A 26733-nucleotide genomic window follows, 5' to 3' on the forward strand; every position below is an offset into this window, starting at 1 on the left:
CCACAGAACTCCTGTGGAGAGCAAGGATAGCTTGCTCAAGGCAGCAACAGAAAGAGGGGTGATGGCACCCAGCCACAGCAGCAGCAGCACTGTGGAAAGGAGACAAAGGGAAGTGCAGGGCCAAAGCCCAGTGCTGAGTCAGGCTGAGCAAGAGCTGCCTCCCTCCAGCCTCCCATTCCCACCGATTGTGAAATGGACACTGGGGCCTGGAGCTGGGCCTCCACCCCCATCCTTATCTTTGCTCTTCCTCCTCCAGGACTGTGCCCAGGACAGCAAGAATTTGTGACAAACGAGGCTGAGAAGCTCTGGGGCTAATTAATTTGTAGCTGCTGGTAATGTTGAATGGGTCCCTGGAGAGTCCAAGGCTAAAGCAGAGGAGAAAGTGCAGAGAGATACTGGAAAATTACTGTTTAATTCTTCATCATTACATCTGAGTATATGGCATCTGGCAGACACAGGAAAAGGCAGATAATGACCCAGCCACTTCTGCAGCCCTTCCCCAGCAGCAGGGGCAGCCAGGCCCCTGGAGGGATGGCTCCAGCCCTGGGGAGGGCTCAGTGCCTGGTGGGATGTGTGTCCTTGGGCTGGCAGTGCCCCTTCCTGGCCCTGCAGCCATCAGTACTCCTGCTGAGTGTCGCAGCCAAGGAACTCTACTCGCAGGGCAATGTGGTTGTGCCACAGGCGGGGGTGTATCCTCACATAGCGGGCAAAGAGAGGCGGCTCCAGGCTGTTCCTCACTGTGCTCTGGTGGTCTTGGTTTGCCTTGAAAATCTGGAGAGGAGAGAGAAACCAGGGATGCACTTGGCTGACATATTGAGGACAGGATCAAGCCAGACAAACATCCCTTGGCATGCTTTAAGGAAGGAAGAAGCACAGCCTGGCTCACTGCTCTTGGAGAAATCCTGTGAGCATGTTTGCTGCCAAGGGCTGTGCTTGCTGCCCTGGGGGTGGCCATGGGCTCTGGCCACAGAGCAGCCCTGCCTACCTTCTCCTTGCCATTTTGCAGGACTGGGCTCCAGTGCATGCCATCCTGGCTGATGGAGACAGCAAACTCCTTCACAAACATCTGGGTGAAGAGAGCTTTGGCACCTTGGGTTATGATTGCAGTCACCTTCTTGGTTACTTCAAAGTCCACCTGCAGCCACTCTCTGGGGCTGTTGCTCTGGGGAAGGACAGACTGCCATCAACCCTCCAGCAGCAATGAGGAAGACACACTCATTGCAGCTGAAGCCAGGCTGGCCCTGCCCTTCCCTCTGCTTCACCTGCCCTACCAGGCATCTGCTCGGAGCTGCTGGGTGCTAAATCAGTGTGGCAGTGAGTGTGCAGCTTGCATGGTGCATGTGGCTGCACACTCTTCCCACACTAGGGGAAGTGACCTGGGGACCCTGCTGGGCTCCCAGCTGCCTGCCATCTCCTCACACAGGCTACCTGTGGCCTCCAGGCGTTGGTCCTGCCCTGAAGGTTCAGGCGGGCCAGGGCTGGTGTCCATCTGGAGAAGATGTTGGCACTGTGGGAGGATGCAGTGATGTGCTCATCAGGGATCCCTCTGTTCTCCATTCCTAAGGGCATGGAGCAGCCTGGAAGAGAGAGGCAATGCTTGTCAGGGGCTAGAACTGACCCACCATGGAGATGCCTTCTGCCTGCTCCCTGCTCCAGCTGCCCTGCATGCCTTTGCCCTGGTTATTAGTTCTGCATTGCCATGGTCCCTGCATTGCTTGGGGCCCCTGTGTGCCGCCTTGCTCTGACCTCACTACTCCCACCTTCTTTTCTCCCTGGAGATTTTATCTAAGAGAAATGTGAAAAATTTCTGGTGTAAGGAAACATAAGGAGAACCTGTCTCCAGGGGGAGGACAAGAATACCTGTCAGGGAGACACCCTGCATTTGTGTGATCAGGTGTGCTTGTGCACAGCTGCTCCAGAGCCAGCTGGCAAGTTTGGAGCATGGGCTGACAGCACAGCCACTGCTGCTTTGAGCTGCTGCAGAGCAGGTGTGCAAAGCCAAAGACACGATCCCAGGGCACCATTTCCCCAGGCTGCGCTGTTGATCAGAGCCATCTCACCTTCAACTGGCAAAACCAGACTAAAGGCCAACAGCATCTGTCTCTGCTTGCTTTCTGCCCCCACAGACTGAGGCAGCAGCTCCCCATCTATCAGCTTAGCTGCTGCTGGAAGTTTCCTTTGCTTCAGTAAAAAAGCTGGTGAGAGCTGGCTCTTCCTCTGGTATTTTTATCTCTAAGACCACAATGAGACTTTCCAGCTTTGTTCCCTCAACACCTCAGTGCCATCCCCAGCTCCCTCCTTCCTCCTCCATAATTGCCTGGGGGTCCTGGCACAGGTGGAGCTGGGCCTCAGCACCCCAGCAGGGCAGGGCAGAGCAGAGCAGGGGGCAGCCCTGGTGGCTGGGATGTGAGGGGGACACGCACTGTTGAGGTCGCAGCCCAGGAGCTCCATGCGCAGCGTGGCCCGCAGGTTGTAGTGGGTGGGGTGGATGCGGATGTACCGAGCTACCACCGGGGGCTTGAAGCGGTTCTCTTTCACTCCACTGGCATCCACGTTCCCAAAGAACAGCTGCAGGGAAAGGGAGGAAAAGGATTGTTGCACCAGTGGAAAGAGAGATAGGCAGGACGAGGATTACTGGGGAGAAGAACGTTCATGTCTGGCACACAAAAATGACAACTCAGGGAAATGATCTTAAGTGAGCCTCAGGCTAAAGTGAGTGGGCCACTAAGAAAGAAAAGGAGAAGAAGAAACTTTGGATCTGTGCAAATTAACTCGGTTTTATATTTTTCGCCAAACAAGGGTGAGAAAAATAAGGAAAAAAGTCAGTCCTCAAATGTTTGAACCTGGGAAAAGTTGTAGCCACAGATGGTGCACACAATGGAGGCTTTTCTGGCTACTCCTCTCCCAATGGATTGATCAGCTTTTACATATTTATGTTGTGGGTTTTTTCTAGTGACTGTAGATTCTCCAAATCATCTGTGCCTGCACAATATTTTTAGAAAGGCAAATTTGCCTTTGAGGTCAGAAAAGATACTCAGGTAGAATCTTATGCCTAGCTCTAAGTAAAACACAACATAACATTGAGAGGTGGATCTCACAGCCACCTGGGATGGTGGAAAGAGGTAGCTCAGATAGTTTAAAATCAGACAGATGGGACAGCAAGTCCCTTGCAGACCTGTGATTCAGCCACCTGGCACTGAATTGTCTCTGTTGCTGCTCTAATCTCAGGGGCTCAGGAGGTTTCTGCCTTGTGGACAGAGCTCCCCAGCCCTCCTCACCCCAGGACACCCCATTTGGGGACAGCACTCTGCTCAAGACTCTTGACCTCACCATCTGTGTGCTTGTGGCATTCCCCTTGTAGGTCTTCCACCTTCGCCCATCGAGGCTGTAGAACACAACAAACTGGGAGATGTAGAAGCTGGAGAACTTTTGTCTGGCCCCTTGGGTTTTTATGCCGTGAATAATGGTGGGATGCAAAAGATCCACCTGAGAATGAAAGTCAGGGATTCACTTCTGATGGAAAACCCAAGCCAACTTCAGGCAATGCCCCAAAAACCCAAAAACTTGCTTCCTCCTGGCATAATTGAGCTCTGGTTATGAAAGTAATTAAACCAGTTGTTCATAAGGGTACAAGTCAGCCAACAGATGGGAGTGAGCAGGGGAGAGCTGTTTGGAGAGGTGAGCTGTTCTGCCTTGGGTTTGGGGAGATTTTTGCACAATCCAGTGCTGCAGCTGGACCATTTAGTGATTGCTCTGCTGCCCTGAGGATGGATATGGGGGTCAGGCCAGCAGCAGCCTGAGCAGAGCAGCTGCCATTAGGATCTTAGTTCTCCCCTCTCAGAGGGAAGAGGAAACAGCAGGAACAGCTGTTTATAGCTGGGGAGGCACTGCCCATCCATGAGCATGGCCTTGCAATGCCCCAGAGGTGCCTCAGACACGGGGCCCCTCTCACCTGGATCCAGGCATTGCTGCGGTCGGTGCTCCAGGCGTTGATGGAGCCGCTGTTGTGCAGCCTGGCCAGGCGAGGAGCCCACTGCCCTGCAAGGGGAGAGCACAGACACAAGGGTGCTGCTGGCCCCTGCTGCTGCCCCAGGTGGTGAGAGGTGCACCCGCAGCACTGGGCCTGAGCATCACCCCGGGGTTTAGTAGCCACACACAGGGTGTGACCGTGTTCACAGGGGTCTGAGAGTGAGGGAAGAGACGAGGATCTGACTCCGTGTTTCAGAAGGCTGATTATTTTATGATATATATTGTATTAAAACTATACTAAAAGAATAGAAGAAAGGATTTCATCAGAAGGCTAGCTAAGGATAGAAAAAGAAGGAATGATAACAAAGGTTTGTGGCTTGGACTCTCTGTCTGAACCAGCTGACTGTGATTGGCCATTAATTAGAAACAACCAACATAGGCCAATCACAGATGCACCTGTGGCAATCCACAGCAGCAGATAATCATTGTTTACATTTTGTTCCTGAGGTCTCTCAGCTTCTCAGGAGGAAAAATCCTAAGGAAAGGATTTTTCATAAAAGATGTCTGTGACACACAGTGTGGCACAGCACTGGCACCATGGGCCAGCTGTGTGGGAAGGCTCCAGGTCCTGACTGGGATGCTGGCATGGGCACGGATGGGGGAAGGACTGCACTACCAGGGACTCAGTGCAGCAGAACTTGGGCAGGCAAACAAGTGAGTTCTGCTGGCTGCAGCTGCCCTGAGCCCCTCTGCCCTCCAGCTACTCACCATACTGCCCTGAAGCTGTGATCTGAGAGTCTGCAATGCCACCTGAGGCCATACCCAGGGCATTCTGGCAGTCTGCAGGGAACAGAAACCAGGCACAGTTGGTTAGACAGCAAAAGTCTGGGCTGGGTAGCAGCCTTCAGGCTCAGGGAGGTTTGCAAGCCTCCAGGAGCTCCCAGGTCTATTTCTCTTACACCAGGGGATAGGTTTCAGAGGCTTCCACATCCATCCCTGGATTTTAGGATAGCTGGAAGTTCTTGCTCACACCCCCCATGTCAAGAGCAGAGAGTTTCCAGCATCAGACACAGCAGCCTTTTGCCAAACTCCTTTCCCTGAATCCATGACGTCTCATTCCCATGATCTGATGTCCCAGCAGTCCTGACAAGTGTCTCTTCCTTATACCCACATCTTGCTCCTGGGCCTTTTTGTTGCTAGGCAGCATCTTTTGAAAACAAACATCACATTGCTAAAGGAAAGTCTACCTGACACCCCTGTCTCTCTCTGTGTCTCTTCTGGTCTCTGAGCACAGGGATGTTAGTCTCTTATAATAACCATTACTATTAGTGACTTGTCACACCTTGGCATCTCCACTGCATGTCAAATGCTCCTGGGGAAAATGCAAATTTGAAATCTTAAGCGGATTTTTAACTTATGGCAACATTTTCTGACTGACATTTAATATTCTTTTCTAAACAGGAGAGGGACTGTCACAGTGTGATAAAATACTACTCTCCCACACCACTTCCCCAGTCCTTACTTGTGGTGAGTTAGAAACATGTTGTTCTGGGGTGGAATCAGAGGTTTACTGTGGATTTTGCAGTTGCTCTTGGAGCTATTTCTATCAGATCAACATGCAGTCAGGCAGCATCACTCACTGCCTCCTGTCATTGCTCTGTGCCTCAGTTTACCTCCTGATATATGGCTAGGCTGCTGGGCACTGTATCTTACTGACAGCACAGGCAGGTACCAGCCCGTGCATGCACTTCCTTGGTAAGTGCATTTTATGGAAGGTCCAGGGACTCTCAGATTTGGAGAATGAGAACTCTTGCAGTAAATATTTGCAGGCCAATGAAGCTGCCTCCCAGCCTTCACCCTCCCAGCTGTGTCCCTGACCCTGCTCTCTGCTGGGCTGTGCAGGCTGGTGAGGGCTGAAGTAGTGACTTTTCTTCAGAGTGAAAACACAGAAGGTCCCACCTGGGTAACCCCACGAGAAATGCTGGGAGATGTGGGGGAGGAAGCTCAAATACACACTGGTTGTGGCTGTGTGTGTGCTCACAAGAAAATCACTCACTCAGGTCATACACGAGGAAGAGGGCACTCATTCCAGATTCTTGGTGCTCTCCCACTTTGCACTCCACCCTCCAGATGCCAGCATGTGAGGGCCACATCTCCACCGTCCCAAAGACACCTGGCCAGGAATGGAGAGCAGAGCAGAGCGGAGTTACTGCCTGTAATGGGACACACTGTGCCAAGTGCTGTGCAAGCACAGGGACAGAACAGTCCAGATCCACTCCCCATCTGTGGTATTCCCCCACAGAAACTTCCTGAGGGCACAAGCCATGGCAGAGGGGGTGCACAGTGCTGCCTCTCACCAGGATAAAGGTTGTAGACTCCCATGCGATACTCCTGGCCAGTCCTGACGTTGAAGAGCTGCCCGTGGAAGTGAACAGAGTGGATGTCCTCAGTGCTGCCCATGTTCAGGAGGTGCCATCGGACCCGTTGCTGCTGGGCCATCACCAGCCCAGGCAGGGTGTCACTCACATAGCCATTGATGGCTGGGAAAGGCAGCAGTCAGAGGGGCTCAAGGCTCTGGGGCATTCCCATCCTGATACTGTGGGATGGAAAGGGCAGGGAGCCTCACCATGGAAGGAATGGTTTCTCCTGAAGTCAGGGCTGTCCTGCTGGAGCCGGCAGGGAGGGCGGCAGTTCCTGGCCACGTTCTCTGGGAAGTACCAGCTCTTGGTCTCGTCAAAGATGGTGAAGAGCAGGGAGAACTCCTGCACAGCCAGCTGCCTCCTGGAAACGTAGCTCAGCACCCCATGGTTGCAGATGATCAGCGGCCCAATGAGGCCTGAGTGCAGGTCCTTCTCCTGCCAGGGAGCCAGGGAATGAGGGGCTGCCTCTGAGCTGGAGGAGGCACTGACACCAGCAAGAGACAGCAGAGAGGAAAGCTCTGAACCCATCTGCATCCCTGGCCTGGCTCCCACTCTGGGGCATGGAGGCACTGACACCAGCAAGAGACAGCAGAGAGGAAAGCTCTGAACCCATCTGCATCCCTGGCCTGGCTCCCTCTCTGGAGGGATTCATTTGTTGGGTTCACTGAGCTAAGAAAGGCTGAGCAGCAAGTGTTTGCATGTGCTTTCAAGAGACGTGGTGTCTGTCTGTCCAACAGTCCCTACTGTGTTGGGTCCTGGGGCCAAATTCAGGAAGATTTGGTATGGGGGTAAGGAACTGCAGGAATGCTGGTTCCTTGTAAGTCTCATAAGCTGGAATAATTGGATAAAGGGGTGAAAACCCAATGAGAAGAGAAGAGAAGAAGAGAAGAGAAGAGAAGAGAAGAGAAGAGAAGAGAAGAGAAGAGAAGAGAAGAGAAGAGAAGAGAAGAGAAGAGAAGAGGAAGAGAAGAGGAAGAGAAAGAGGAGAGAAGAGCACCAGCATGTATTCATCATTGTATTAGACACCTGAGAATCTACACAGCCCCAAGCTGCTTTCAGCACAGCCCCATAGGAAATTCCTTGACCTCCCATGAGGACCCAGGCGTGCTGCCCTCCTCCCCTTCCTGGGATGCCCCATGGAGACTCCCACCTACCAGGTCCACATTGGAGAAGTAAGCCCAGGCCTTGCAGTCGAACTCCTGCGTGGTTGGTGCCATCTGGGGCAGCACTTTCCAGGTGTATTTCTGCTGGCCACCAGGCTGCACCACCTCACCCTGATGTGCTGTGCCCTCATAGGCTGTCAATGTGGAGTGGAAGGAGAAGGGCCGTGACGCCAGGTTCTTGAACGTCACCTGCACCAGAGGGAAGAGAGCAGTGCAATGTGTGAGGGAGCAATGCTGACAGTGCTCTGGGCCCTGGTGGTGGGTCCAGCCAGCTGGTGGGAAGGATGTCCCTGGTTGCCAGGCCTCCAGCTGGTCTCCATGCAGTGGCCAGCCCCTGCTGAACCACAAGCTGTAGCTGTGCACTGCAGTCTCTGGTGGAAAGCACGTCCTGGGTTCATGTCAGCAGGATGAGGCCCTTTGCCTGCTCAATGGAAGTAAGGTCAGCTACACTCCTGTCTCTGGAGCCCAAACGTGCTGCATCTGTCCTGGTGAAGATTTCCATGAAAACTGGGTAACTTCTCCAGGGACACAAGTCCTGACCCTTTCACTTTCTTCTTAGGTAGGTGTTGAAGGAGCTGTGGTAGTGTGGGAAACTCAAACCTGCCCTCATACAGAGCACCTAAAAGAGCTGCACTGAGCCCTGCTTAGCTCACTACCCTTTTTGCATCCCTTCACCCAAAGGCTCCCCATGGAGCTGATCAGGCCATGCTGTTGCAGGGGTTTCGTCTGTCTCAGCTCCAGGGATTTGCTTCTGTACACTCTGAAGTTCCTGCTGATCCACTCCTGCAGCCACTGAGGTCCCTCTGAGTCCCAGTCTGGTGCCATTCACGTGCCAGCAGGGCGGCTCCTGTCCCCAAGCCCTGAAGGTTAACCCATGGGCACTGCAGAGCAGCACTCCCTCTGGCTGAACTCCAACAACAACAACAGGGAGATTTATGGTTTTATAGGAAATGGGAACTTTCTACTCACCATGATGACATCCTGAACTTCTGCCCTGATGTAGGGCCCGAGGATGCCCAGGTGCTCATCCAGCTCTCTGCGCTGCACCGGCTGCGTGAAGGACTCGTCCAGGTACTCTCGGAAAACCACCTTGCGGTACTGCCAGGAGTGCTTCCCCCTGCTCCTCCGGGGGTCCCTGCAGGGTGACAGTCAGCTCAGTCAGGTGACACTGTCCCACAGTGAGGACAGCCATGGCAGGGTTGTCACAGGCCAGGGGGATACAGAGCCAGAGCATCCCTGACCCTTCCTTGCAAGGAAGCTCAAAGTTTCTGGAGGTTTAAACGCCCCTGGGGAGAGGGGAGATGCTGGGAGCATCCTTCCCCTGGGCTGCTTGGCTGGGTTGTACTGGTACAGAACTGAGATCCTGCCTGCCAGGACATGCCATCTCATGCACCATTGTGACAGTATTCACAGGGGTCTGAGGAAGAGGGAAGAGATGAGGATCTGCCTCCATGTTTCAGAAGGCTTGATTTATTATTTTATCATATATATTATATTAAAACTATACTAAAAGAATAGAAGAAAGGATTTCATCAGAAGGTTAGCTAAGAATAGAAAAGAAGGGATGATAACAAAAGCTTTTGTCTCGGACAGAGAGTCCAAGCCAGTTGACTGTGATTGGCCATTAATTAGAAACAACTCTATGACATTAATCACAGATCTACTTGTTGCATTCCACAGCAGCAGATAATCATTGTTTACATTTTGTATTTGAGGCCTCTCAGCTTCTCAGGAGGAAAAAATCTTACGGAAAGGATTTTTCATAAAAGATGTCTGTGACACATCGTGCCATGCCATGCAGTGCAGGAGGAATGCCTGCAGGACAATCACACTTACCTTGCTTTTAGGAAGTGCTGGGGTCTCTGGTCCCCGTACTCCCACATCACCTCCACTGTTGCAATGAAGTACTGCCTCATCTCCCCCTGGAAGGAGCGTGGGTCATGCTCCACTTCCCCATACATGTCAAAGTCCTCCATGGTCTGCTCTGTGTTGTACTCATCATAGTCTGTCTCGGCAGTCTCTGAGGGGCTGGAATGTGTCCCATTGTTCAGGGCCGGTTCCTCCCTGTGTCCTGGGATGTGGCTCCTCTCCCCAGCTGTGCTGTTGCTTTCCCCATCCTCCTTGGGCTCTCCTAGGCCCTGGCCCTCTCTGTTCCCTATTTCTCTGAGCACATCTTCCCTGCCGAGCACCTGACATCCATGAGGAGTGTCTTGCACATACTCTGTTGACTTTTTGGTGCTGTTGTTGAGAGGGGGACGACTTGGAGACAGTGAACAGTTCTGTCTGGTGGCTGATTTCAGAGATGTTCCTTCTGTGCTTTGCCCAGACATTCTCCCAGGCACATGGTCTGTGGCATTGGCTTTGGGCTGCTGAGGCTCAGGACTGGACTGACCCAGCTGCTCCACAGAGTTTGTCTCCTCCTCCATGTGGCTTCTCCCCTGAGCTTGCTCTCTCCCAGGAGCCCCCCACGCTGCAGCTCTGCCTGGCTGCAGCTCTGCCACAGCTGGGCTGTGCAAGTCCCCCATGTTCACCGCAGCCCCTGGGGAGCCTGGGTCCCAGTTTGAGGCCAGGTGTGCAGCCTCAGCAGTGCTCTGCCTTCCTGAGCTGCTCTCTGCCCCTGCAGGTCCTGTCCCCAGTGCTCCCCGTGAGGGCAGGGAGCGTCTGCTGCGCTGAGCCCCGTCCCTGCTGCTGGTGTTGGGAAGACCCAAACCTCTGCTCTCCAGTGACCTGCCTTGTTTAGGTCTCCAGTCAGGGCTTCTGGCTGCAACTCTGTGCCTCAGAAACTGCTCAGGGCTCTTTAAGAAGCCATTTGGGAATGGCTTGGTGTCATTGGTCACAATGTTTGATTCAGAAAGAGCAATACTGTCCAGCTCTGCTAATTCCTTAGCATCCTGAAACACTTCTTTCAAAACTACTTCATCCCTCTCTTCTGTCATTACATAGCTGGGTGGCTCAAGGTCATTGCTGTCTGCAAAGGTGGTGTCTGGAAGGCCTTGGGCAAGTCCACTGGCCTTTTCTGTGCCACTTTTCACAGGCAAGGGGTTGCTCTCGTCTGTGAAGGTTTCTCCTGGTACAGGTTTGTCTGACAAAGAAACATTTTGCTCTTCAAAAGTTTCATAAAAGCCTTGTGAAACCACTTTGTGAGGGCTTTTTTCCAGCCTAGCATCTAGGTCATTTGATGAATAATTGCTTTCTATGGTGTGACTGTGAACCACAGCATAAGAAGTCCTATTATCTTCTGTCTCATCTGGAGGTGCAGAAGGATTGTTCAATGTGGAGGAAGAGTTGTGATCAATACTTAAAGACAGGCCTGTACTGATTGCCTCCCCTGAGTCATACAGGTTAAAGGACATTTTATCAGCCCTTTTTAGCAGCTTGTCCTCTTTTCCTGGTGAAGACACATCTTGAAGTGCCAGGTTGTGCTCCAGATCATTCTGGTGAATTGAGCTCCTGTTCTCCTGAAGAGGGGCTTTGCCAGCAGCATAAGCAAAGGAGTCCCACAAGCTTGTTGCATGAGTAGCAGTCTTTTGAGGCTCTGCTTCCAGGTTCTCTATCCTACCACCAGACTGGACTGTCATTCCTTTTACTGGCTCCTGCAGCTCTGGAGCCTCTCCTGGAGCTGCTGTGACTTGGTGCAGCCATTGCTGATCTTCTTCTGAGCTCACAGTACCATGGACCCTTCCACTGACACTCGCCACGTGTTCTCCACGTGGGACTGCTCCAAACCCTTCATCCTGGCTGGTGATTTTTGACAATTCTTCATCTTCCAGGAAGGACTCATAGGACACTGGGTCATAGCTCGTCTCTGGCAGAGGAGACATGGAAATATCATTTGGATTTGGTAATGTTTCTAAAAATGTTGATATGCCATTGGAAGAGGGATCAGAAATCTTGCCATTGCTCTGGAGGGCCCCATGTTCTGTCAGGCACAATCTTGTCTTCTCTATCTCATTTCTGGAAGAGGTGATGTTGTTCAGTTGCTCATTCACACATGACTTCTTTCTTTTAGAGAAGCCCCTGGGCTGGAATTCAAAGGCCACCTCCTCCCCATCAGAATACCCATAATCTTCCTCATCAGTGTACTGCTCATTCTGGCACTGCGAGACCGTGAACTTGGCATGCATCCCTCGGTCCCTGAAATCAGGATTTAGGCACCCCAGCGTCCACACACCTGTCTCAAGAGAGGCCAAGAGGACACCATCAGCCCACTTCAGTGGGAAATTGGAAGAGATGCCATTCCCATGCTGCTCCCTTGCTAGTGCAATCTGTATTTTCAGGCAGCCTCTGGTAGTGATTCCATGCTCTCATAGTCCCTAGAGTGTCTTACAGCCAGACCCACGGTGTTCTGGCAACATGAGAGCCTTACAAGCACCATCAGCAGGGTTGGCAGAGCTTAGTGAGCTCCACGCTGTGAGGGCCCAAGCACAGCTTGGTGAGAGCAGTTAATGCAGTGAGAACCCATGGAGCCCCCAGCAGCAGCAGCCACCATAACCCACCCCAAAGACATCCTGGTGCTGTCAAACACCCCTCTCTCCCAAAGACAGTCAGCACAGCTCTCCCACTGAAGGAGAAGGAAATGGAAGGCTGCATCTCTCTCACATGCCCAGGCAGTGTGTTTGCTCCCAGCAGGGAGGGTGAGATGTGTGATTTCTGGGCTCTGCTGCTGGAGAGAGCTGCCACCTGCTGCCGGCTGAGCTGCTGCTCTGCTTCTGAGGAAGCACAGGAATCCGAGCTCAAACGGATGTGAGGCTTGGCTGGGCTGTAGAAAGCTTCCTGGGGTGTCTGCAAACCCTGACAGCTTGGCTCGGGCTGCAGTGCTCATGACCTTCATATCCGTGTTGCAACCACATGGTAAATCCTGTGTCTCCTCTGGGAGGAGGAAATGGTTTGACAGCTCTAAGAGAAAAGTGCTGAGTGGGGGGAAATGTACCTGAACTCTGAAGCAAATCTTTTCTCTGACTTCTCTGTGGCTGTGGTTTCTGTCCTTGCAGAAGTGTGGAGATAAATGGCATGGCCAGCAGCTGCACCCACAGCAGGGACAGCACTGCCACTCCCCTTGACCTCCACGCTTGGAGCCAAGATTGCAAATGTCCACCAGGCTCATGTTACTGCAGCCAGCTACTGGTTTGGCAGCATGTGTGACCTTAACACACCCTACTAATTAAGTAAAATACCATAATTCAATTTCTTTGATTTAAGCTTTGAAAGGTTCAATCACTGCCTTTCACTTTGCTGTTCTAGCAGGCTGTGGATCCCTTTGCTCTCAGAGCTGTCAAAGGGAATTGGGCACCAATCAGAGAACTGGCTGGAAGTGCTCCCTGACCTCTGCCAAGCCCATGGTTGGCAGAATAGCCCATGTCACTAACCTGGCTTTTCCAAGCTCATGATGACTGTTTCTCCAGAAAACGGGAAAAGAGTGAGCACGTCCTCAAAGACCATGTTGTGCTTGAAGGTGTTTCCAGAGAAGAAGATGGAGAGGAAATCTGTTTGGGCCCCAACACTCAGGACATACCAGTACACAACGTCGTTCAGGCAGAGTTTTGTTTTCAGGTTGTCAAATACAAAGCCATTAATAGCTGGAAGAGGGCAGGGGTGAAACATTTCAAGACCAAATTCCCTCCATGGCTGCTGAGCTGCTGTGCATCCCCTGCTCACTCCCTGGGGCAGGGATGAGCCTGTGTCTGTGGGGGCTTTGCAGGGCTGAGTACTCACTGTGCATCACATTGGAGGCATAAAACTGGGGGTCCTGGGTGTCCACATGGGCTGCATCAGAGCAAAACCTCTTGATGTTCTCCTCCAGGTACCAGCTGTGGTTCTCATCAAAGACTGAAAACAGCACCAACTTCATGTTGTCTGACATTATCTGGAAAAGAGAGGGAAGAAATTATTCCTGGTCTGATCAGAGCACCCCTGGGGCCCAGTGTAGCTGCCAGGTCTCAGATTGGGTGATGGAGAAGTTTACTGCTATTTCACAGGAGTTAGGGTGCAGATTTTGGGAAGAGACAGCAGGCAGAGGAATTAGGACTGCTGGTAGGACTGTCCTGGTTTCTTCAACAACTGACTGTTGAAGATAACAGAACAGACAAATTTGGGTTTACTTAAATATTTCACCCACCACAGTTATTCCAGCCTTTCAGCCTAGAAGTTGAGGTAACAAAGGAAAGACCCACCTGATTCCCCCTCTGATCCATGGACTTCTTGGAGCAGATGAGGAGGGGCCCAATGAGGCCTGAGGCAGTGTCCCTGACGGGGTTGATGGAGCTGTAGTAGAAACGGGTGAGGCAGCGAGGATCTGCCTCCGTTGGGCCATCCTCAGTGGTGAGACTCCAGCTGTAGGTGAAGGACTTCCCAGGGGCAATGGCAATATCCTTCACATCCTTCTCTGGCAACACACAACCCAAGAGCAGACCAGTTATGTCTGGGCTGCTCCTGCAAGGGGTGATCCCACCTTGTAAAAGAGCTCAGAAAGGTTTCCTGACCACACGAGGTGCAGAGGGAAACACTCATACCCATCCCAGGATCCTGGTGGGATGTGGGATGGCCCTGCACAAGTCATGGTCCTGGGAGCTTGGTGGATAACCAATAACAAAGGGTGAAAGCAGTTCTGGGAATGAAACCTGGAGGGAAAAACAAGCCCAGAGCAAAAACCACAAAGCTGCAAGAGGGAGAGTCTAAATCACAGTGAACACCCCACAAATGCAGGTCAGAGGGAGCCAGGGAATGGGGGCTGTAAATAAACTGCAAACACAGGCAGGATCAGCAGGATGGTCCCTGCATTGTCAGAAAGTGGAGGCCTCCAGGATGGACCAATTAACGTGGTCCCAGCTCCCTGGTTGGAAATGCCCCTTCTCCCAGTCATCATTAAAGCCCTCCTTAAAGACAGAGTTACACAGCACCAATGGGAACATGAACCCAGAATCACCATAATCCCTGGAATTGTAGAGCTCAGGTGCTTGAATGAATGGACAACCAGCTTCAGGAAACTCTCCTGGCCCAGAAAAATGGCAGTGGCCAGGTGATATCCCCAGTTCCCATGGCGTGCCTTACCTGGTGAGCGTCTCATGGGATAGTAGGGCCTGACGCTGGTGAGGCCGTGAGGGTAGATGTTGTAGGGTCGGCTGGCTAGATTCCTGAACACGATCTGAAATGAGGACAGGCAGCAGGAATGGTTTTTTCACTGTTTTCTGGTGTTTGGTGTTTTCTGATCACTGTAAGACCTTGAAGCTGCTCTCAGTGTCCTTGCAGAGAGGGAGACACTGGACAGCACTGCCCAGGGGTTAGCAACCTGCCCGTGATCAACAGGAGGGACCCAGACATGTCTGAGATCACAAAGAATACAAGAAACCACAATTTCTCTGTGATGAGCCTATACTGTCCATTGTTCTGGGAGGTGTGGGAGGTGTCTGTTGTAAGGAGGGCATGAAAATATCAGATTTATTTAAGAGAAAGTTGCTGTCCTTAGTCTTACTTTACACATGAGTCAGAAGAGGGCCATCAATCCAGGCCCCAGAGGACCAGAACATTAAGTATGCACAGCAATCAAGAGCTTTAGAGTGCTCCCCACTTCACTGCATGCAGCCCTTCCTTTATTTCTCTAAATAGCTCTGTCACATGCCCACAACTGCACAGGGAACCCCAGGGAGGGAGCAGAAATGTGAAGCTGCTGGAAACCATCCCATTCCTCCCAGCTGCAACAAGTCAAGTGGTCAGGAGAGGCACTTTGGGAGACAAAAGTGACAGTCCCCAGTGCTGTGAGGTAACAGCAAACAGATGGAGAAGAGCAGAGGATAAGAGGACACTTCTGCCTCAGAGGAAGGTGCTGGATGTCATGGGTCGTGTATGAACTCACACAGTTCCTAAGACACCTGCAAAGAAGTCAAATCAGAGGGACTGGGCCATATCCTGTGCATCTTACTGACAGTATTTACCTTAAGCTGCCAGTACCACCTGCCTTTCCAGTGAACTTTGAGCATTGCCAAACAGGAGAGAGCACCTGAATGACTAAAGTCAGTCCTCTGCCACAAGCAAAGAGCTATTAGTAGGAACAGCATCATCTGAAATTTCCCCTTACAGTGGTAAACTGTGTTTCTCTTACCTTAAGCTGATCTCCCACCTCCCCCTTGATGACAGGCCCCAGAATTCCCTTGTCCTGCTGGCTGGACGCCTTGCGCTTCCTGAAGGTTGCATCCTCATACTCCACAAACACCACCTTCTTATACCTTGAGCCCACCCTCTGTGGGCCAGGCTCCAGGTACAGGCTTGCCACGTTGCTGCAGGCAAAGGCAGAGAGAGAGCAAATGGCCACATGTCAGAAACAGAGCAGGACCTTCCATCATCCAATGACCTGGCAGGTGGCTGAGAAGGTCACCAGGAGTTGTCTGCTCAGAAGGGACTGATTCCAGAGGCCTTGGTGACAGAGAGACAAATGCCATGAAGAAATGTCTCTGCAGGGCATTTGGTAAAATGGAGCAAAGCCAGGTGCTGCCTTCCCATGGCCTCTCCAAAACCATTCTTGTCCTGCCAAACTGTTAGTGTCAATAAAGAACAAAACTGTCCAGGTTGGGCAGAATGAAAAACAATTTCTGGGAAAAGGGGAAGAGCTGGCAGGGTTGCCTTGAGGAGGAGCCTCATGAGCACACATGCCCACTCTCACCTGTCCAGAGATGCTGGCTTCTCAGGGGCATAGTCCCAGTCCACCTCCTCAGCTGCAATGTAGTAAGGCCAGGTCATGGGCCTGTCCTTGGCAAAAGAGCGTGCTTGGATCACGTGGTAAGTTTGCTCATCTTCCTCAGGATAATCCAGGTCCTCTGGCTCCTTTAACTGCTTCCCTGTCTTCAGCAGCCGCTCCTCAGGACACTCCTCCACCTTCACAAAGGCCTCCATGCCAACTGAGGTCAGACACCAGAAGAAAGGGTCACACTGCTGTGCCAATACAGGCAGGCACCCACCCAAGCCCTGCCTGGAAATTTCTCCACTATTTTTCCCATCAAATGGGCCAACCTGGATCCACCCTTGCCATCTGGTATGGCCAGGCTGCAGGTGGATGTAACACCAGGGAGCAGGAGGGGCCTGGAGCTGCAGCACTGCACAGAACCCTGAGCCCAGGCCATCCCCTGACCTGCTCTTCCCCCCAGCTCTTGGAAAATAAGGTTACCTTGCTGATGGGACAGTATCTGGCAGAACATCCGAAACCAGCCGGCTGTTCCTGGCGTGGTCTGGGCTGTGAGATAGGTGGCAGGGGAGATTTCCAGGCTGCTGAGGCGGTGGCTCCTCACCAGGAATGTGTGGCCTTCAAAGAAGATGGAGTGGACTTCTGGCCCAGAGCCCAGCCCGATCACATGCCAGTGGACCTGCTTCTTGAGGCACAGTGTGAGACCTGCCAGGGGACAAGAACAGCAGCCAGGAGTCACCACTGTGCCCACTGTGCCCAGCCCTTGTCCCCACTCTTGGTGTCATAGACTCAGAGTCTGACATAGAGTAGAGTAGAGTAGAGTAGAGTAGAGTAGAGTAGAGTAGAGTAGAGTAGAGTAGAGTCTGGTAGAGTCCCCTGCTCCTGTGCTGGCTTCAGGCTGGAGAAATCACCCATGAATGTGAACTGAGCAAAACAGAGGCACTTGTCACATCATCCCCCTGAGACAAGACTAGATTTAGGGTCTGGGGGACTTTGGGGGGTTGCTGGTAGGAGCTCACAGTGGGATGCAGTGGTAAAGAGAGAGATGTGCTCCTTGACTCTGTAAATAGGGAAATTGGGCACTGGACAGGAGAGTCATTTGTCTGATCACAGCACTGGCAAGCCTGATACTAAAACATTGCATTTGGAGCAGGGCTCCAGCACATCCTCAGCAGTAGCTGAAATATCACAAACGGCAGAGAGGAGTCACCAGGATTATTTGAGTGCTGGGGAAAATTCCTTCCTCAGAGCCACTCAAAGAGCTCAGTGTGCTTAGGAAATGGGAAAGAACTTGACTGCGTTGTAAAAATACTTTCCTGGGGAGAAACTGACGTGTGCTGAAGGGCTCTGTAATCTAGCAGGGAAGTGAATAACAAGTTCATGGACACTCAAGCCAAACAAAGTCAAATACTCGCTTTTGGCAGAGTGCAGAGGTGACTGGAACAGATCCCAAGGGCCTGGAGGAAACTGGGTGGAGGTTCCACCCTGAGGCCCTCAGCTCTCCATTTCCAGCTCTCCATCAGACACCTCTCAGGCCAGGTCCTGCATCCAGGGAGGGGGATGCTGAGTGGAGGTGGATAACTTCTCCAGGGAAAACCCACTGTGCAGAGATGGTGTTTGACCATGAGGCTTCCTCAGCTCTTGACCTCTATGAACCCATCAGGACAGGGAATTTAGGGGACTTGTGCTTTTTTTTTTGCTGGAGAATGGCCAGGCCCCAGTGGGAGGTTTTAGGATGTGGTTCACCAAAGCTGCTGGTGATAATGACTCTCCTGATAGTGTTTCCCAGTTTGTCTTGGAGATTCCTCACTCTCAGGCAGCTCTGTATCTTTTCCCAGGAGAACACCAGAAAGCAGCAACTTTTGTGTCCACTGAGATCAAACCCAGCCTTTTCTTTTGCTCTTCTGAAGAAGAGAGTCTGAGAGAAGACCTTGTCACTTTAGCTGCACTAGGGAAGTTGATGTCAGACACTGGGAAAAATTTCTTCACTGAAAGGGTTGTCAAACACTGGAACAGGCTGCCCAGGACTTGTATACGGGACACTCAGTGACATGGTTCAGTGGTAGACTTGGCAGTGTTAAGTTTACTCTTGGACTTGATGATCTTAAGGGTCTTTTCCAACCTAAATTATTCCATGGCTCTATTCCCAAAATCCTATGAAGGTGATTTAATGACAGCTAAATGCTACCTCCAGCCTTGTCCACAGGGCCACAAAAGATAAAACTCTGCTTCCCGCATTATTCCTGGAGAGCTCCAAGGAAATCAGCTGCTCTTGGCAGCACAGACAGCAGCAAACAGCTCCTGCCCTGCTGTAATGGGAAAGGCAGATCAAGGAGTGAAAGATAAGACCCTCTCTGAGGTGGACACAGCCTAACAGATCCATCACCTGGAAACTGTTGATCTCTTTTCCTACATCCTTTCCCAAGCTACCTCAGGGTTACAGACCTGGCTCCAGCCGTGCTCCCAGCACCTCCCAAGCCCCCCAGCCCTGTGCCTGTCCCAGCAGGACTCACCAGGCAGTGAGCCATTGACGTAGCCATTGATGGTGTGCAGCTCTGTCCTGTTGTGAGCCTGGGGCTGAGCAGCTGCTGGGACAGAACCCTGCTCAGAGTACCAGCTTTTCCCTGTGGAGAGAGGAGGGTGCAGTCAGCTTTCACTTGGGAGCATTTCAAAGCAAAATAAACCTTCTCAGGGAGCTCAGATGTGTGGTGCCTGTGGGAATGCACAGCACACCTGGCCAAGGCTCTGCATGGGTGTGGGGATGTCACTACACGTGACAGGGAATGAATCCCCTCTTAACCTGTGTGGTGGGAGCAGGGCCAGGGCATGGCATGGCAGAGCTGGGGGGCTGCAAGCTCCCTAAACCTGGGGAAGAGAAGGAGGGGCAGTACTGCGCCAGCAGCACACTGGCTGAGGGGGCCTGGACAGGCATAAACCCTTGAGAAGCTGTGCTCACATTAATTGAACACACATGGCAAAGCAGATGCCCCAGACCCTGCTGAATGCCTGACACCACTCAGCCAGCACTTACCTTCATCAAACACTGCGAAAAGCAGCACAAACTCTTTCTGCAGGCTCTCATTCCCATCACTGGCCAGGGTCCCTGCAAGATGCAATGAGATGGATTTCTTTAAAGGTCAGCAAGCACCAGCCAGGGAATTCCCTCTGTGCTCTTCAAGAGCTGGTAAACCAAGGCCAGGCTGTGGTTTGCTTTTGTCATGTCTCAAATTGCAACAGCCCTGCTTCCAGTCTTGCAGTCCCCTAAAGTCCGTGGTTGAGAGTCAGCTGCCCCCAGAAGGCATCAAGAGGTCAATTTGTGGTGCTTCCCCTTTGACCTTTGCTCAGTGGAGAAGCTGCTCCTGGTGAGTCACTGGAGCCTGCAGACAGTGCCCAGTCATTTCCAGGTCTGGACAACCACCTCCAGGATATGTCTCAGCCAGAGATGACAAATCTTACTCCAGTCACATCTTCTTGCACCTTGTGCTGTCAGGATTTCAATTCTGAACCCCAGCAGCACTTTCATTGAGCACAGCTCACTGACTCCACTGTCCTGCTCACCCTCAGGAAGGCACCTGTGATTATTCTGCTTTTATTAAAGGCTGCATGTGGTCTGTCCCCACCTTGTGCTGTCCTTACCAGGTCGGCACACGAGCAGGGCTCCAATCAAGCCAGAGTTGATGTCCTTCACACTGTTGGTGTTGGAGGAGTAGGAGTGGGTCAGGCACGCGGAGTCATCTTCTGTAGGGCCCTGGTTCTCCTGGATTTCCCAGACATAGGTGTGTGTCTTCCCAGGATCCACCCTGTCCCCCTCCTTCTCTGGCTGGCTGGTCTCATCCTCATACCCTGCTCCTAAAACCAAAGGAATGGCCAGATGTCACTGAAGGTTCATCCCCAGCACACCTTCCTCCCAGCCAGAGCACAGCCCCTCTCCATGCCAGGGCAGTGACAGGGCTCAGGGCTGTGACAGAGCTGTGCCAGACTCACGTGTTGGGCTGTGCACCTACCCTGAGCTGGACAGCACAGTCTGCCTTGCCCTAAGCATCCAACCTTCAATTTAGTCTGTGTATTGCCTCTATACCAGATCCAGGTTTGCTCTCACTGTTTGCTCAGCTCATTTCTGGGCTGGGCATGGTCACGTTGCTCCCCAAGCCAGGCCACCTCTGTGGCCATCTGTCCTTGCAGAGGGACATGAACGGCAGGCTGAGGGAGGGATGCACACCTGGCAGGAGGTGCCACACAAGGACTTGCAGCCCCTGGCGCTGCCAGCTCACCTTCTGATGCTTTCCAGTAGGACACCCCGACAGCATGGAGGCTGTAGGGGCGGGAGGCCAGGTTCTTAAAGGTGATGACCACTGTGTCATGGACTTCTGCTCGGATGGTTGGGCCCAGGAGGCCTGAAGGGACAAGACAATAAGGTCAGGCAGCTGGAATCAGGCAGCTCACACCCTGCCAGCAGCCCCAAAGGGCCCTGACTTTCCACAAGCACAGTCAGTGTTTGTCCCTCGTGCAGCAGGGCAGCATCAGCTGCATCAGCTCCAGCAGGGCCCCTGCACCCCCAGGAGCTCTGCCATACCCAGATCCACCCAGCTGCTCTCCTGCTCCTGGCTGAAGAGCAGCCAGCACCCAGCCCAGGATGAGTTTGGTGGCTGTCAAGGATTGCTGGAGCTCCCCACCCTGCAGGTGCTTCTTACCCATCCAGGCTGGCTTCAGCTTGGGCTGTGTGAATGAGCCATCAGGGTACTCCACAAAAACAGCTTTCCTGTACTGGGGAGGGACACCAGCTGCGGGGGGACGTGGGCCTGCATGCCCCAAAATGCTGCAGGAGGAAGGAAGCCAAGGAAAGCTGATTGCACAGACCCATCCATGTATGGGCAACATTCAACATCCATCCCCTTCCTTCCCTTGCCACAGCTTGCTTGCAATCCCCAGGGATGGCTCACCCTGCTGTGTCCTTTGGGTTTCCTGACAGCTCCCAGGTATGATTGGGAATGTTTTGCTCAGCATACAGATGCCAGCAGGGCAGTGATTAGTGTTGTGGTGTTAGTCATGATGGAAGAAGACACAAGGCCAGAGCCAGATGCAGCTGGGGCAGGGCACAGCAGCAGGCATTGCTGCCCCTCTCCTGCCTCATGCCTTGTCCAGTTTCAGGGTTCCTTGGCAGCAGAGACAGAGCCCTGGCAGTGCCATGGCGACCTCTGCCCTGCAGCCACCCCAGCCCCAACCCCAGCACCTTCAGGTGTGGCAATCAGATCACATCACTGTAACTCACATCCTCCCCAGCTTCCCCCAGGAAAGAGACTGGCTGCTGGCAGGTGGTGGCAGTTTGCTTTGTGTCTGAGCAATGTCCGCACATTTGTTTCTTTTCTGGACAAAATGGGATTTACACTTCAGAGCAGAAAGATAAAAGAGCCTTGAATGCATTTCACACCCCACTTATCTCTGCTGGCCACTTTCTATCTGTAAGAAGCTTAACAAATTCATTTTCCAGAAAGAATCCAGCCTGTTTATCAGGATAACAAAAGCATGAATTTCTTCAAGGATTTCAGAGGCTGGCTTATCAGCCTCAGGACTAAGACCATTTCCAGTAACCAGACGGACCTTTCCAGCCTTGTTTTGTTTGGAGCTAAAGCCAGGTGGTGTTTTCTCCCCACTTAAGAAGCAGGGAAGGTTTGCTGTCCTGCTCTGACTAAGCCTTCATTCCAGCAGCGTTTCCCTTTGCAGCTCTTCCTCAAGCGGAAGAGGAAGGAGACAGAGTGACTCAAATTTAGGAAAGGCAGTGCACACTCACCCCCACAGCACTGGCTGGAAGCCACCTGCAGCTGGAGGGTGCTGTGGAGAGAGCAGGGTCCCCTCTTCTCAGGGGCAGAGCAGGATGGGAGCCCACGAAAACCCCACAGGCATCCAGCCCTATAACCCCACAGACTCCTATAACCCCACAGGCACCCATATTCTATAACCCCAAAGGCTCCTGTAACCCCACAGGCACCCACAGCTCCTGTAACTCCACAGGCACCCATATCCTATAACCCACAGGCATTCCACAGGCACCCAGCTCCTGTAACCCCAAAGGTACCCAGCCTCTATAAGTCCACAGGCACCCCACAGGCTCCTATAACCCCACAGGCACCCAGCCCCTATAACCCCACAGGCTCCTATAACCCCACAGGTACCCAGCTCCTATAATAACCCCATAGGCATCCAGCTCCTGTAACCCCACAGGGACCCATAGCTCCTGTAACCCCACAGGGACCCATAGCTCCTGTAACCCCACAGCTCCTGTAACCCCACAGGCTCCTAGCTCCTATAATAACCCCACAGGCACCCATATCCTATAACCCCACAGGTACACAGCTCCTGTAGCCCCACAGGGACCCAGAGCTCCTGTAACCCCTCAGGCTCCTATAACCCCACAGGCTCCTGTAACCCCACAGGGACCCAGAGCTCCTGTAACCCCACAGGCTCCTATAACCCCACAGGTACCCAGTCCCTGTAACCCCACAGGCACCCACAGGCTCCTATAATCCCACAGGCACCCATATCTTATTCCTGGCTTGCTGGCAGTGGGGTCCTGCCCCAGCTTTGCTCCCCACTCTGTCCCCACACTGGGAGGTAGCTGAGCTCAGACCTGCTGACACTCAGCTGTCCACTCTCAGGAAGCTGTGCCTTAATCTCTAGCTCCCAGAAAGCACAAATTTGAGAATGCAGCTCTGAGATATGATGGTCTGGTCCTGCTAATTCTGCAGAAAACAAGGCAGAAAGCCTCTGGAGCCAGGGGGATTCTGCTGGCATGCAGGGGCATGGCTGGGAGGGCTCTTAGTGACAGCAGGGCTCAGTGCTGGGTCCCAGTCCTGGCACAGCAGAGCCCACAGGAGACAAGCAGGCAGGTTCAGCCCAGGGATGTCTGATCAGAGTTCTTCTGGCCAGTCCTCTGTGACTGGGGTCCCCGTGAACTTCCTTCCCCAGGGGCAGCTGGAGCTGAGGCAGGCCGATAAGTTTCTGGCACTTTGGATCAGCATTGTTAGCCACTCTATCTGTTCATCTCTTGGAGCTGGGAGACATCCTGCACTGCCAAAACACTGAGACATGAGCTGCTGCTACGTGTCCACCAGCCCTGTGTCTGAGCTGAGAGCCCTGGAGCCACTGTAGGATGTGCTGGTCCTGGTTCTGACCCTGTGGTGGGGTTGTGCTTGGGAGGAAGAGAAACTGAAATCATGGGGAAGGTGTGAGCAGCTCTGGCATGTTACAGCCCATTAATTTGACAGAGCTTTCTACAAACATGCCAGAGAAATCCCTGGATACATACAGGGGGTTTGGGGGTCCTGGCTGGAGATGCCCCTTTGGAGCTGCCCTGAGGTGCTGGCACACTGAGGTGTGGGGCAGAAGGAAGCACTGACACAGCTCAGGGACAGCCCAGCTCCAGGGGCAGCTCTGCCTGCCCACTACACTTTCCTGGCTCACTCCTCACGCCCCTGACATCCAGCCTGGCTGTTTTCCTGTGCCCTCCTCTGTAGCAGGGCCAGGGAAAAGGCACCACCATGCAACTGAGAACAGCCATGAGGAGCAAGCCCTGGCTCCCATCAGCTTCCCCAGAGCTGCACTGCCCAGGAGCTCTCTGCCTCTCCAGGCTGCAGCACACCAGTAAGTCCCTCTGAGACAGCAACCAGTGTTATTTTCCCCCAGTTTAGAGAAGGACAGGTGGCCTCACACTGCCTGCCAATGTCACACTCATCCACAGGCAGGGTCAGGTCGCTGAGTCACTCCAGGGTCAGGAATAGTGCCTGAGTGCATCATAAAGCCAGTGCTGAAATGGAAAGCCACAGGGCTAAATTAAGTGTGAGGGAAGTCATCACCCCAAGCACAGCCTAATGGATCTGAGAGCAGCATCAGTGAAAGCAGGGCAGGGGGATCAGGAAAAGGGGGGTGCTGGATGCAATTTTCCTAATGAAGTAATCAAAAGGGGAAAAAACAACATAACTGGGATACAGTGAGTGCAGCAGCTAGTCAGCCTGACCTGGGTCATCCCTAGAGCCTGGCTCTCAGTGCCTGACCACAGCTCCTCACTGCTCAGGCCACTGTGGGTCTGAGATGGGCTCATGGGCTGATCCTCCCTCAGCAGTGTCTGGGGAAGGGGATATGGAACAAGGGCAGAGGGAATGGGCACACCTTGACCCACAGGGGTGTAGTCATCCAGCTCCATCCTCCATGCCAACCTCAGAACACTCACAGCCGTGCATGTCCAAGCCAGCTGTGCCTTCAGACAGCACCATCCTGAGCAATGCAACTCCCATTTTTCCTTCCTACTTCAAAGTACACAGCAAAACCACCATGCCTTCCTCCTCCTTACCACTGTGCATGAATACCATGCTTTGCTCAAATGCTACAAATTACTTTCATTTCCTTGAGGAAAAATTTCAGCCCCAGCAAGGTAATGTACACAAAGATATGGATAACTAAAGCTGGGTTTTACCAGGGGCAGACACAGTGGAAAGCCTTTGCTGCTCAGAGTTATGTCAGGGGTCACAGCCAACCTTCCCCTGCAGTGCCCAGGAGTCACAAGTGCCCATCTCCCCTCACACTTCCCCAAAACCCCCAGGATGCAGAGCAGAAAAGCAAGCACATGCTGGAGAATCAGCTCGTGGCCCTAGCACAGACTTTAAAGGCTCCTAGGCAAATGGCAATAAGATAAACCAGTGCAGAACAGTGATGCAGAGCAGGTTTGCATCTTTCTCTCTCCATTCCACCTGTCCCTCATCGGGGGTTGCACTCAGTGACTCCCCATCACACCACCCCTTCCCAGCAGCTCCCTGCACCCACCCTGCCAGGTTACCCCCATGTCCCGCCTGCCTGGAGCCCAGCTCACAGTGCCACATGCCAGGGTGGGAGAACACCCAGGGCAGGGCTCTAGGACTGCAAAAGGAAGAGCTTTACCCTGCAGGCGCTTGCAGCACGGACAGCAGGTCGCTGTGTGTGTAGTCCCAGCTGGTTTCCACTGCAGCTATGTAGTATCTTCTCACTTTGCTGGTGCCCTCCTCAACCAGGCACAGGAGCAGGAGGCTGCACAGGGCTCCCACCAGCACCATGCCCCCTGGCTGGGAACTGCTCTGACTTCAGGAGGAAAAGTGAAGAGGAAGGAATGAGAAAAAGAAGAGAAAAGCCTTTATCTGCTCATCCAGCTGTTGTAATCCACCGGAGATGATGATGAAAGGCAGCACCCACAGACTCACTCGGAGCGCTGAAGTGTTTCTCAAAGATGTCAGGAGGGGAATGGCTTGAGCAGGTTTGTGCAAAGAGTGACCAGCGTGTGACTGGTGGACTCTCCTGCTCTTCCTCTGGCAGTGACAGGAGGAGAGGAAAAAACAAAAGGAAAGGGAGGGCAAGCACAGCGGTGAGTTCCGCTGGCTCCGTGTCCTGGCTCCTGGCTGGAAGCAAGATGAGGAAAGGGAGGGTTGCAGAGGCAGCAGAATTTAGGTGTGGTCTTTGCCTGGTCTCACCTTCTGTGTCACCTCTAGAGAAGGAGAGCAGGTTGCCAGGGATGCAGATGTACACACGTGACTTATCCCTGTCTCTGGGATGCCCAACAGTGATGATGCGGCCACACAACCTTGCCTCAAGCCACATGGGAGGGAGTGGGTTGGGATGATCCCTGGAATTCCCTTCCCACCAGCTGCTCCTCTTCTCCCTGGGTTCTGCAGTAGAGCTCAGAGAAGATGCACTGAAATGTTTTGACAAATACATTTCATTTTACTCACAAACTTTCAATCTCTGTTTTTAACAGCCCATGAAATCCCCCTCCCCTCATCAGTGCACACACACACACGTGTGCTCAGGCACACACACACTGCCACGTGGTTGTCCCTTGGCTCAGGGAGCAGGAAGATGAGGAGGAACGCCCTGCATGGTCCCTGCATCCCCTGGATGAGTGAGGTGGGGAAATGTCCCATAAATCATGTCACAGGGCAGCAGGAGTGCAATGGGCCAGTGACCCCTTTGGTGACAGTCCCAGTGTGTGCAGAAGCATCTGTGTGACAGCTCTTGGTGACTGGGAAAGAGAGGGACACAGAGGAATGGGCTTTTGGGGGTCTCTGACATGAATCCTCAGCACAAGGCAGAAACTGATTCCCCCACACCACCCACCTTGCTCCTGGGGAGACAAAGAGTGAGTAAGAAACGTTTTCTCCACCTTGTACACACACAGCTGGCTCCATGACTAACCTGGGGCTCCTTTTCTTTGTGAGCAACAACTCACCTCACTTTTTCCAGCTACTATTTTGGGGCAAAGCCACTGGTGTGTCACATTTGGGGATGCCCCAGGGTGCTCTGCATCCTGCCCTACTGCAGTGAAGCAGAGGAGTGATCTATACTGGAGGGAAGAGAGGAATGGGAGACCTGAGCTGTGCCTCAGGCACCAGTGTCCCCTGCTATGGATGTGACTTTATTTTAGTCATCCCATCTGGGAATCTCCTGTGAGACTCATCTGGAAAGGCTTCCAGGAACAAGCAGATGGGGAAAA

General features: G+C 52.8%; 1 protein-coding gene across 1 annotated transcript; it reads right to left on the reverse strand.

Moving 5' to 3' along the window:
* Positions 1 to 404: 404 nt before the first annotated feature.
* Positions 405 to 25551, reverse strand: F8 (coagulation factor VIII). Its single transcript, XM_058813960.1, has 27 exons — positions 25448 to 25551; positions 25152 to 25328; positions 20915 to 21039; positions 20495 to 20617; positions 19860 to 20072; positions 19255 to 19326; positions 18737 to 18847; positions 16707 to 16928; positions 16206 to 16440; positions 15648 to 15822; positions 14600 to 14693; positions 13723 to 13934; positions 13265 to 13415; positions 12919 to 13128; positions 9389 to 11723; positions 8522 to 8687; positions 7544 to 7741; positions 6596 to 6824; positions 6327 to 6509; positions 6026 to 6142; positions 4738 to 4809; positions 3953 to 4038; positions 3331 to 3486; positions 2424 to 2568; positions 1429 to 1577; positions 986 to 1162; positions 405 to 771 (listed from the first exon to the last, which is right to left on the reverse strand). The coding sequence occupies exons 2-27, from the start codon at positions 25301 to 25303 to the stop codon at positions 616 to 618; spliced, it is 6264 nt and encodes a 2087-aa protein (XP_058669943.1). The 5' UTR covers positions 25304 to 25328; positions 25448 to 25551; the 3' UTR covers positions 405 to 615.
* Positions 25552 to 26733: the final 1182 nt, after the last annotated feature.

The sequence above is a fragment of the Ammospiza caudacuta genome, chromosome 14 (genome assembly GCF_027887145.1).
Source record: "Ammospiza caudacuta isolate bAmmCau1 chromosome 14, bAmmCau1.pri, whole genome shotgun sequence".
In the NCBI taxonomy this organism is placed as follows: domain Eukaryota; kingdom Metazoa; phylum Chordata; class Aves; order Passeriformes; family Passerellidae; genus Ammospiza; species Ammospiza caudacuta.